The sequence below is a fragment of the Oratosquilla oratoria genome, chromosome 27, assembly GCF_046742065.1.
Source record: "Oratosquilla oratoria isolate Oo_2021 chromosome 27, ASM4674206v1, whole genome shotgun sequence".
NCBI classification, from domain to species: domain Eukaryota; kingdom Metazoa; phylum Arthropoda; class Malacostraca; order Stomatopoda; family Squillidae; genus Oratosquilla; species Oratosquilla oratoria.
The window spans coordinates 54303200-54314683 of record NC_134803.1 but is presented as its reverse complement, the minus strand read 5'-3'; the positions used below and the strand labels follow the sequence as shown (position 1 = coordinate 54314683).

Here is an 11484-nt window from a genome sequence, read left to right as displayed (position 1 = left end):
CAACATCCTGGCAGACATCAGGACGCCCCCTCATCGGTGCTGACTTTCTCGCTCATTACAGGTTACTGCTCGAAGTTGCTAACAATCGCCTGGACTGCGCAACAGCATCCGTCTTGAAGCTCCTACAAATCGCATCATGGCCGACCACGGCCGCTGCCACCAAAGCCGTGTATTTCTAACCAGCATTTGAATCCAGGTAAAAGAAAACCATTGCTTCTGCATGTAACATTGTATTTTCGTTCACATATTCTCTATGTAGACCTTACATGACTATAATACTGTTGTCGAAATTCGTGGTAATTGTGCACGTGTACATAGACACCTGAATACGCACATATGCACGTTTACATATCTACAAAATATGCCATATGCATATATGCTCACCCTCTTAAGTACGATAGCATATCATTAGACAGGTCACAGACAAACATGAACATGGATAGATAGGTAATGCAAACAATGGGAGGATGTGCCGGGTAGCAAAGAATACATTATGTTGGGAAGAAGAATGGAGGAAGTGAAGAGGAAGCTCGAATGAGGGAGACGAGGTAAGAGTACTGTAGAGGAAGGAGAACGAAGTAATGCAGTAACCGAGTGTTTGTAGATTGTGGTTAGGAGAGAAGAAGAGTTGAATAGAAGAGACCAGTGACTGTTCATGCTGCGATGGAGTGGGGGGAAGACTGCAAACATGAAGGACCACCATTGTGCAGTGGAGATAGGCTAGTCAGTAAAGAGTGTGGTATGACAGGCGTTGATAAGATAGGTAAGAAGAAATAGTGGAAATGAAAAAGAGAAGATGAACAAAACAACAGTACCAGTGCTGTGCACCTATGACTCCATGCACTTCCACCGATACGCACCATCAGGTGCGTCCACTATCGGCGGTGCAAGCTCTGACCTTGGTCATAGAATTCGGCTGTACACCAGGCAGCGCCCTCTTCACCCGCGATACACATCACTGATGTGATGGAATCGGCCAGTGAGAAGAAGGGGCTCGTCTGCAGAACTTACAGTGTCGCATACACTACCATAGTACCGGGAGTGGCTACTGCTCGATTGTATGAGGTAGCTACACACTTGCATATCATATATCTATCATGTGGCTGTGTGTATGTGTACACACACACACACACACACACACACACACACACACACACACACAAATCAAACACTACCACATACACACACACAATCTTTGTATCTCACTACAGTGGGAATATTTAAGAATAGTCATAGCTGCTTGCGTCTCCAAGTAGACACACACTCTATACTTAAAGTTATCTTTGGCATACATCTTGACTAAATCTGTCATAAATAGATATTCAATAAATTAACTAATATATAATTTGCCCTAGGCTGGGGTGAAGTAAAAAGGATAAAACTAAAGACTACAAAAATAAAAGCGGTCGGTGGTATGAAGGGTGCGGAGGCCATCATCTGGCGATGACAGTGGAAGGTTTCCTTGTTCCCGTCCAGCGGGTTTCTGTTCTCGGGGAAGGCCTCTGACTAGTAGCATCGCCCAAGTGGTGGGCTCTCAAACACTTGCTCAGCCTCGCTAAATGTTCTCTTCTTGAAGAGAGTAAAGGTTTCGAAGATGACTAGGGACTGTTCGTGTCGCCATGTGACAACACTTGGGTGTTCTTATGAGAACGCCATTGGGTTTCTTAGCTCCTGGTTGCGGCTGGTGTCCAAATCAACCCTGCAAGGCTGATGGCTTCTTTTCTTAATAATTGTTCCTGTGGGTTCTTGAAAAGGCTCGAGAGTGAAGTGTGTGAAAAAAGAGATCAAGGTAGTTATACTCCGAGACAAAGATGTTGATTGTTCAGGTGGAGGATCTTACGTTTTTTGCCGAGACTGAGGAATATGATGGCAAGACCGAACAAAGGATCCTGTTGGTACAAAGAGGATTGAAAGGCGTGGTGCGAAGGTGGGATGGAACAGCTTGATAGCAGACGAAGGACCATGACGATGGACAGGAGGCAGGACGAAGGATTCACTTCAGGTGACATCACGTATAGTCTGCTACTTATTACTTGCCCACACTGTGGATGAGCATCTTGTATTCCTCGGCTGCATCCTGGAGCAAGAGATCGTACAAGCATTGTTCGAAGACGTCGTTAGCGAAGCAGCCCCGTCTGTGGATACAAAGTAGTTTTTGGTGAGTGAAGTGAGTTCTAAGGTGGGGTGGAGTGAGAGGAAGGGCATATGGAAAGAGCGGTCTTGGGGGAATGACGAAGAAATCCTTGTTGAGATGAGGAGAGAGGACTGGGCAGACAGTAGAGCAGACATGGGGGAGAAAGTGGGCCAAAGGGAGATTGTGGATAGAGAAAAGGAAGGAAGGAAAGGCAATCGAGGCTGCGGGATAGGTAACAGGACGGGGGAAGAGAATAGGTTATTGGAGACTACGACGACCTTATGGGAGAAAGTGTGTGTGAGAAAATTGGAAGTTTTAACAGTGTCCAATAAAAGGTGCAGGGGGAAAGGCGAATGGAAAAGAGGGGGTTAAAGAGGGCAAGGGACAGGATGAGGAGGGGCTTGGAAATAGTGTTTCATATTCCTTACTACCTGCCATCCTCATCCATAAAATTATCTAATCTTTTCTTAAAACAGCCAGTTCTTTTAGCGCTCACTACATGTTTATCAAATCTATCCCATTCGTTAACCACTTTGCTTGCATCACCCTTGAAGACATCTATTAGTTCAAGACATACTCTTGTATCATTTTGGTCATTCTCCTCTGTACACATTCTAGTGAATTAATATAGATTCTATATGATGGAAACCAAAACTGTACCCCATAGTTAAGGATGGGTATAAGTTTTTTTGCTATAGCCAGATAGAGTTTAATGATTACCTTCGCACTTTTGTCTATAACCGTCCTAGATATAAATCCTAATCTCCTATTAGTCCTATTCATGGCACTAATGCACTGTTCCCTGGATTTAAGCTCCAGACTCACTAAACTCCTGAGTCCTTTTCCCATTCTCTTTTCTTTAATATGGCGTTATTTAATCTATACCTGTTAGCTGAGCTGTGTAAGCCTACATTTAGCACACTAAACTTTGGGATATTAAAATCCATTTGCCATTTATCCGACCATGGAAACAATTGATCAAAGTCCTGCTGCAGTATCCCAACACCTTACCCCGACCTTATATAGCATCCTGTTTTAGTGTCATCCGCAAGCTTAATATTAACCCCATTGTTCAAGCCGTTTATACACATAGTGAACAATAAGGGACCCAAAACCGAGCCTTTGGGAACTCCACTAGTAACACTACCCCATTTATTGAGGAAGGGGAAAGAGGCAAAGAACGTGTGCTAAAGCAAGAGTGTACAAACAGAATAGAAATAATTCAAATCAAAGGAAATTAAATATCTGAATAAAAGTAGTAATAATGATGAAATTATATTAAATGAATATATATTTCAAACTAAAATATAAAATCAAAGGTGAAAATATATATAAATGAAGGCAAATAAAAACGAACAAATGTGGAGAAAGGATAAAAGTATAAAAGATGCAACTAAAAGAAATAAATCCTTAACCAACCGAAAATTATTAAAATCCTTGGAGCTTCTGTGCCATGGTCATGTAATGATCTAAATCCAGTTTGAGGTCCATCACACACATTGTGAACATTTCGGATCTAAAGCAGTTCCGGCTGTTTGGTAGTCACGTCAGGTCAGGAGAAAATAATAATAATGGTAAATTAAAAATGTGGTAAACTTGACGGCATTAAACTTAAGAAAAATAACAAAGTATTTACTGTGTAAACAAAAGAATATGTTAATAACAAACATAAAAATCACAACAAAAATAAATGCTTTGAACTTGAAAGGTGTTTGTAAAATGTATGTGAAAATAATTAGGATTTAGTACAAGCTATTGGGTCATTAAATGTGTGTGGTTGTGGCACAGAGGAGAGTGAAAGGGAAGATACTGGTTCTATGTTTGTGAAAAGGAAAGTTGGATGTGTTAACGTTAAGTAAAACTAAGCTGAAAGGGAGAGGTGTTTTTGAGTTTGGGAGTGTGGTGGGGAGAGTCAGGAGCGATGAAGGCGCGTGGAAGATAGGATCTGCTCTACTAGTAAATGAGGAGATGGGAAAGTGCGTGGTAGAGTGGAGGGAAGTGTCTTTGAGGCTGATGTGGGTGAAAGTGATACTGGGATGGGAGATGCGGGTTTTTGTGTGTGTGCATGTGGACCTGGTATTGAGAATAGTGAAGAGGAAAGAGAGTTTTTTTTTTAGATTGATTTAAATGAGTGTTTGGAGTTTTAGGAGTAGTATAAATGCAATGGTGGAGGATCTCAATGCTAGAGTAGGGGATGAGGTAATAGAAAGAAAATTGAGGGTGTCTGGTAAATCTTAGTGGAGACATAATTTTGGAGATGTTTAGAAATGGGAGTGGGGTGGGTGGATGCCCTGGATGACTACCTCATTTATATGGGAAAGGAAGCCTATTCGTATATAGATAGATAGGCAACCAAAAGGTGCCCAAAGGAACATCTTGTGAAAATGTATAATCAGCAACAGAAGTATTGCCTATTCTACACAGGGAGTAATAATGCGCAATTAATCTGTGACTGTGTCATTGCGTAAAGGAAAGAGCAGTGGTGATAGAATTTTTGGAGGTGGATTGAGGCAGTGTTGGATGTAATTGATAGAACGACGACGACGATGATGACGACTACGTACCTGCACTCGACCTGGACGTAGGGTTTGCGGTAGAGATTGTAACAGTCGTCGCACACACGGTCGAGTTGTTTGTACATTTGCCGGTCGTAGGATCCCATACAAGTGGCGTCGAAGAGAGACCGCTTCGCCAGGCTGCGTCCCAATGGCTGCGGCGCCTGGAGTGCCACAGGGGAGGGGGCAGCAGCTGCTGAAGTGTCCGTCAGAGCTTTCTCTAATCCAGAGAACCTGCTTGAGACGGTGCGACTCTGTACGTAGACTGACGCCGACAGGGTGAGCAGAACTGCTACAACGATTGACATCTGAAGTTGAAGGGAGTACAACAGGGAGGTGAAAAGTGTGCCAATTATCCTAAAATGGTGGAGAGATTTTGATGTTTTTCTGTCTTACGTATGCATCAACTAGAGGTTCTACCCCTGAGCACAATATTGCTCCAAAAAGGCGGAGTCATGGAGATTTACAAATAGTCGTGGAAAATAATAATTGAAGTTAGTGTACATTAGTTTTCACCCATTAGATAATAATAATAATAATGATAATAATAAGTGTGACTGGTCAATATCCCTTAGGGGGTAGGGAGAAGTTGGTGTCAGAAACATTTAGCCGTGAAGGACAAACGACAGTGGAGTAGTATAAAGCAACATATCACAGGTTGGTAGCCCTGCCAGCCAGCGAAATATTGCATGCAGTAGTAACTATCATACATTCAGAGAAGACATCAGCGGTTGTTTGAATGTATACAGTAAGCCTCTGACCTCTTATGCATCCATGCCATATATCTATTTATCTATTTGTTTATGGGTTAATTATTTTTCTGTTAATAAGTCCAACTCGGCGCCCAAGCTGTACACCCTAGACAATGCCAATAAAAACGCCTAAAGGAGCTCTGGTAAAGGCAGGATCGGCCAAGCAACTTACTGCCAGAATTGACTTTCTTCGTGAAATCTGAAATTGTCTATTACACCTCCATGTGGAACTCGAATAGCTCAGGGTTTACGTGATGAGGAGCTCAGTTTCTCTCTTAAACATGCGTAAGATGTGTGTGTGACTCGTGAAAGAATGCATATATAAACAATTGCACAATACTAAAGTGTACACGGTAACTCAGTCCTCACCTCTACGCCTGTTCCTTCTCGAACTATGAACACGAATCTTTAGAATGAGACGTGTAGGGGTACTCGTAGAATTTAATTCTCTCGTAGGAGATTAACCAGCGTGATAACCACTTGAAAGGATTGAAATTCCATCTGTATGTCTGTCTCGAAGTGGGATGAGGTCAGGTGATTGCATACACATAAACTGGCTCATACAAATGTACACTACAATGCACATTCCACTGTATACGTCCATATTCTGAGACATATGGTTAAAACAACACAAAACTATGCACCTAGATACAGACACACGCTGAAGGAAACGGACTTACAAGTCGTCACAACCATTTGCACGCACAGTGTAAAGCACAGACAAGGACACAAACAGACGCAGGTGCAAAGGCATCTCGATGAAAGCACTCCACGATTATGACGAAAATCACAAACCACTGCATGACTAAGGACACACACTTTGGCACGAAAGTGAGAATGACAGATGAGGTGCGCACGTACAGGTTACGGGCGAGAAGATCGTACCTGGTGATTGGCCATTGTATTGATGAAGGTAGAGTCGGAAATCTGGCGACGATCGGACGTTGATGCTGCTATGAGAGGTAGATGAGTAACACAGTCGGAGGTACAACGGATGACGTCAAGCGAGCACGGGTCTTAAGCCCTCGGGTAGGTGAGCGTCCTGTTCGACTTTGATCGCAAGCCACAGACTGAATGGAGACTCCACCGGAGCGGCTTCTTTATACTCCTCGGCGGTGGCGTTGTGGAGGGAAAGGGGGATCTCTGTCACGCTGCAATCACACAGAATGGATTTTTGTCATGGCCTTTAGTGTTCTTCCACTTTATTGATGCATACATTACCTTTGTATAATGCAGTAGAACTATGTCATATCCATAAACGCCTGGATGATGCTATTTTTTTTCCCAGCGGAAACACTTCACTGTTTTTATTGCTGTGTGAAAAGTTCTCGCACTTTCATCTTAGGCTCCGTACGTCATCTTCCACGAATGAAACGCATTTCAGTTCAGTCTTTTAGTAAGAAACACATCTCCAGTCAAGTGCATAATGACGTATACTATGGCCCGACTATTGACTTCAATGGGTTTTTTTTCTTGTTTCGTTTGTGCGCTGGTGTTGTAATAGGAAAAGTGCTTGTTTCGTATTGGATTGGTTGTGGGTTTGAATCCCGCACATGTCTCCAATACCCGGCAGTGACCTTCCCCAAAAGTCGAAGCGTATGATATGGCAGAGTTGACGGCCTTGGTCGCAGCTACGTGCCTCCTGCTGTAGGCTTCTCACCCTTCATCCGTCTCATTATCATTCTGATATAAAACCAATTCCTTTAACTTGTTCTCTACTATGGTGTTCTTTACAGATTATATGGTGCTGGTCTTAAACGTGATGTGCAGCCACGATTGTGGCTAGTATGTGACCTGCGGCCATGATTCTAGTTTGGCAGGTGATCCGCAGTAACGTTTCTGTCGCCACAATTTGGTCGAATCTGTGATCAGTGGCCAAGTCTTTGGTTTGCTGTGTTATCAGCAGCCACGATTCTGATTTAGTATGTGATCTGTAGCCACAGCTCTGATCCAAGATGTAAGTTACAGCCACAATTATGTTTAAGTATTTCATTTGCAGCCACGGTTCTGATCTAGTATGTGACCCGCAGTCACGGGATGCTACTTCTCGGGATGCATGAACTCTGTTGGTTACCTCTACCAGTGTGCTTGCCCATTATGTTTATTTCCATTATTTCCTATATCTGTACACTTCCCTCCATGAAGATTGCCAAATGTCACTTGAGTTTCTGCTACACGCCCTTACACCTTTAGAGCAAGGTGCAACGCTGGTTGTTACGTTCCAAGGGTGGTGTGGGGGGCGTCACTACCTTCCCCACGTCAGCGCTGTGGCAGACCCAGGAAATTCACACCACGCACTTTAAATGTTATTAAGCTTGAGATAGACAAGTCTCCTCGTAAATTTGCTACACAAATTCAGCAGGAAAACCCTAATAGAATAGCCATAGTTGCTTGCGTCTTCAAATAGACCTACACTCTGTACTTAGAATTATCTTTGTCATATATTTTGACTAGATTTCTGTTATGAATAGATATTTTGTGAATTAAATTATATATATATATATATATATATATATATATATATATATATATATATATAAGACTGAAGGTGAAAGAAGTAGACGAGGAGTAATGGGAGAATTTCACGCCTTAACGTTTCGACCCACAGGGTCTTGATCACAAAGCTAACAACTCAAACGTAACAGGATATTTTATACACGGACGGGTCATCTTATGGGACGCTTCGGAGAGCTTGTTATTTTATTTGCGTATTCCTTTATTATTAATAAGCTTGTGTCTTTTGCTAAACATATAAAGCCTTCTCTATGGTTAATGTTGTTATTAGTGTTGATATATGCTGCCTCAATTGTCTTCCTTAGTTTCTTGGATGATCCTTTATTTAATACGGTTGTGTTGTTCCAGTCTGGAAGGTGACCATGTTTATCCACATGTATTACTATGGAGTTAGATGTCCTATGGGCTTTTACGTCATTTTTATGTTCATTTATCCTTTTATTAAGTCAGCGACCAGATTCACCAAAATATGAAGAGGGACAGCTTTTACACGGGATTTTATAAACAACGCTGTTTTCGTTAGTGGGATTATTGTCGCTACGTGTTACCAAATGTCCTACTTTGCTACCTGACGTCCTGGCTATTTTGATGCCCGCTTTTAGGAGAAAAGTGTCTAGGTATGAATTAACATTAGAGTTTGGTACTGTGATATATCTGGTTTCATTATTACATTTATTATCATTCTTATTTTTATTTCTATCTTTACTTTTGTTAATTATTTCTTTGGCTTTCTTTTTCAACCTACATAAGAGACCTTTTGGATATTTGAGTTTGATGAAAGTCTCAGTAATATGTCGTAATTCAGGATCTAGAAATTCTTTACTGCATATACGAAATGCTCTGAGGAAGAAACCCATTATAATACCTGTTTTAGTTCTGTCATCATGTCCTGAGTAGAAGTGTATATAGTCTTCTCTATTGGTGGGTTTCCGGTATACTGAAAATTTCACATTTTCATCTATTCTATGGATAATTGTGTCTAAGGTAATTTTCCGTTATTTTCATTTTCTGCAGTAAATTGTATATTTTCATATACACTGTTTAATCTCCTGAGTTTGTTGTTGATGTCTATCCTTAGGTACAGCTACGAGTATGTCATCAACATACCTAAACCATTTACTATTCCTACCCATTTTAGTCATGTATTCTTCTGTTTCGAGTATTTCCATGTATAAATTTGCTAACACTGCAGAAAGGGGACTACCCATGGCGAGGCCAGAATGTTGTCTGTGTAGATCTTCATTTTTCAAATTATTTACTACTCGTTCAACAGCATTTAAAGCGCCTTTTATTGATACTCGAGTATATAAAGAGGTGACATCGTAGCTGGCTAGTTTCTTGTTATTGAAATCTAAAACTTTTAATCTGTTAATTAGATCCGAAGAATTTCGTAGATGTGCATCACTAATAGTTCCTAAAGTATTGGATAAAGGTTTAGCTAAACATTTGGCTAACTTATGAGGTGCACTATTGATTCACTACATAATGTACTTACTTGGTCTTGTAGATTCTCTATTGCTTCTTGTAAGTAAGCTCTGGCCGCATTTCCAAACAGGTGTTTTGTGTTTCTTAGTTGTTCCGGTGCTGATTTTGGGAGAACTTGCTCTTCTAGGCAATCTTTGAGAAATTGTCCGCGTAGTGTATAACTTTCCATTTGTCGTCTTCTGTTGTATTCTCTCCATATTTCCTCTCTTCTATCACCTTTCGACATGTTGACTATATTATGACAAATAAGATTGAAGGTGAAAGAAGTAGACGAGGAGTAATGGGAGAATTTCACGTTAAATTCCCCCATTACTCCTCGTCTACTTCTTTCACCTTCAATCTTATTTGTCATTTTATATATATATATATATATATATATATATATATATATATATATATATATATATATATATATATATATATATATATATATATATATATATTGTCCTTGGATGGATGGAGTAAAAAGAAAAGAACTAAGGACTATAGAAATAAAAGCGATGTGTTAGCGTGGTATGATTGTATATCATACCATTATTATCGTACATTGTAATTGTGTGTTGCTTATTTGGGGAATTATATGTTTTCCCCTCTTTATAAAATTGTCATATGTTTTGTTGTTTGTTGTTTTATTATTTATTGTAATGTGTAATTATTGTGTATATTGTAATTATATTGATATCGCAAATGCGATGCATGTCTGTTCGCGCCAAATTGGCAGCTTGGCGTCAGTGGGGAGCCAGCTCTCTTTGTATTCACACGCATTAGTTGTCAGTGGTACCAGAGATTACAGTGTACTTTCCACCATTTGACTTTCATTTCTTGTAGCCACCCGGTACACTGTCCGTGGTATGAGGGGTGTGAAGACCTTCATCTAGTAAAGACAGAGGTGCTTCAATGGAATGTTTTCTTGTCCCCAGCTTCTAGATGTCTGACCCAAGCCATTCCCGGCCATCGGCTTTCTGTCTCGGTGAGGGCCTCCGACTAGTAGCATCACTCGCAAACATTTGCTCATCCTCGCTAAATGTTCTTTTCTTGAGGGGATTAATGGTCGTCTTCCTGTCGTTCCCATGTGAACGTCGTTGGGTTTCTCCGCTCCTAGCTGCGGATGCTGTTCAAATCAACCCTGCGTGGCACATGGCTTCTTTGCTTTGTGCTTATTTCTTGTGAGTACTCCTCGGAAAGGCTCGAGACTGAAATACGGGGAAAGAGATCAAGGTACTTGCACTCCGATACTACACGGGAGATAAAGGCGTTGATTGTTCTGGTGGAGGATCTTATGGTTTTCCGAAGATAAGAAAGATCGTGGCGAGACCGAACGAAGGATCCTGTTTGTACAAAGAGGATTGGAAGGCATGGTGCGAAGGGGAAATGGAACATGATCTATAACAGTTATTTATGTCCACTTTTACCACAGATGACCATTTTGATTTGGCTTGAAAAAGATAATTTTCTTTTCATGTATGTTTTCTACGTTTTATACATGGCATCACTTCTTAATCGTGCTTACATCTGTTTGTCCAGAAAATAGTCAAGTAGTCTCTGCATATGAAGGTAAAAAAAAAAAAAAAAACACTTTGTACTCTCATTTTGGTCATTCTGACAACATGTAAGATAACTTGGAGAAAAGGTAGTGGCACATTTGTAAATGATAATCACGAAGAACCCACAGTCGAAATAAAAGGAAACTTAGGAGAAAGTATAACTTCTATATTTCTGCTAATACCTATAGCCCTCTTCAGAAAAGAACAGGTTACAATAATTTGCAGAGACATAAGTACAATTGAGATATGAGTAGAAGGGGAACACGCAGAGCTAAAAATAGGGCAATCTGTCGCTCAGGGCGGAGTCAGAGGTGAGGGAATGTGTGGGTGGAGGTGTGAGGTCAGAAGGGAAACGGGGTCAAGATTGGTGAGGGAGCGGGGTCAGGAGTGTGAAAATTCTTATCCAAACGGCTCACAGCTAGCCGTGAGATTATGTGCGGGGACCATTACCTTTGGAGATGTTCAAGTTCGTGCATTCTTCGATTAATGCGGATTCAACA

General features: G+C 41.0%; 1 protein-coding gene across 2 annotated transcripts; it reads right to left on the bottom strand.

The window, feature by feature from the left end:
* Positions 1–214: 214 nt before the first annotated feature.
* Positions 215–6511, bottom strand: LOC143040081 (molt-inhibiting hormone-like). Of its 2 annotated transcripts, XM_076210745.1 has the most exons (4): positions 6327–6511; positions 4699–4997; positions 3554–3665; positions 215–2135 (listed from the first exon to the last, which is right to left on the bottom strand). In XM_076210745.1, the coding sequence occupies exons 1-3, from the start codon at positions 6339–6341 to the stop codon at positions 3563–3565; spliced, it is 417 nt and encodes a 138-aa protein (XP_076066860.1). In that variant the 5' UTR covers positions 6342–6511; the 3' UTR covers positions 215–2135; positions 3554–3562. The 2 variants fall into 2 exon arrangements, with proteins under 2 accessions (XP_076066860.1, XP_076066859.1); XM_076210744.1 differs by lacking the exon at positions 3554–3665.
* Between the last annotated feature and the right edge of the window lie 4973 nt (positions 6512–11484).

Coding starts and splice junctions, on each gene's coding strand:
- LOC143040081 (XM_076210744.1), bottom strand. Junction 2,136..4,698: donor TACGTCCAGGTCGAGTGCAG/GTACGTAGTCGT, acceptor TTGTATCCACAG/ACGGGGCTGCTTCGCTAACG.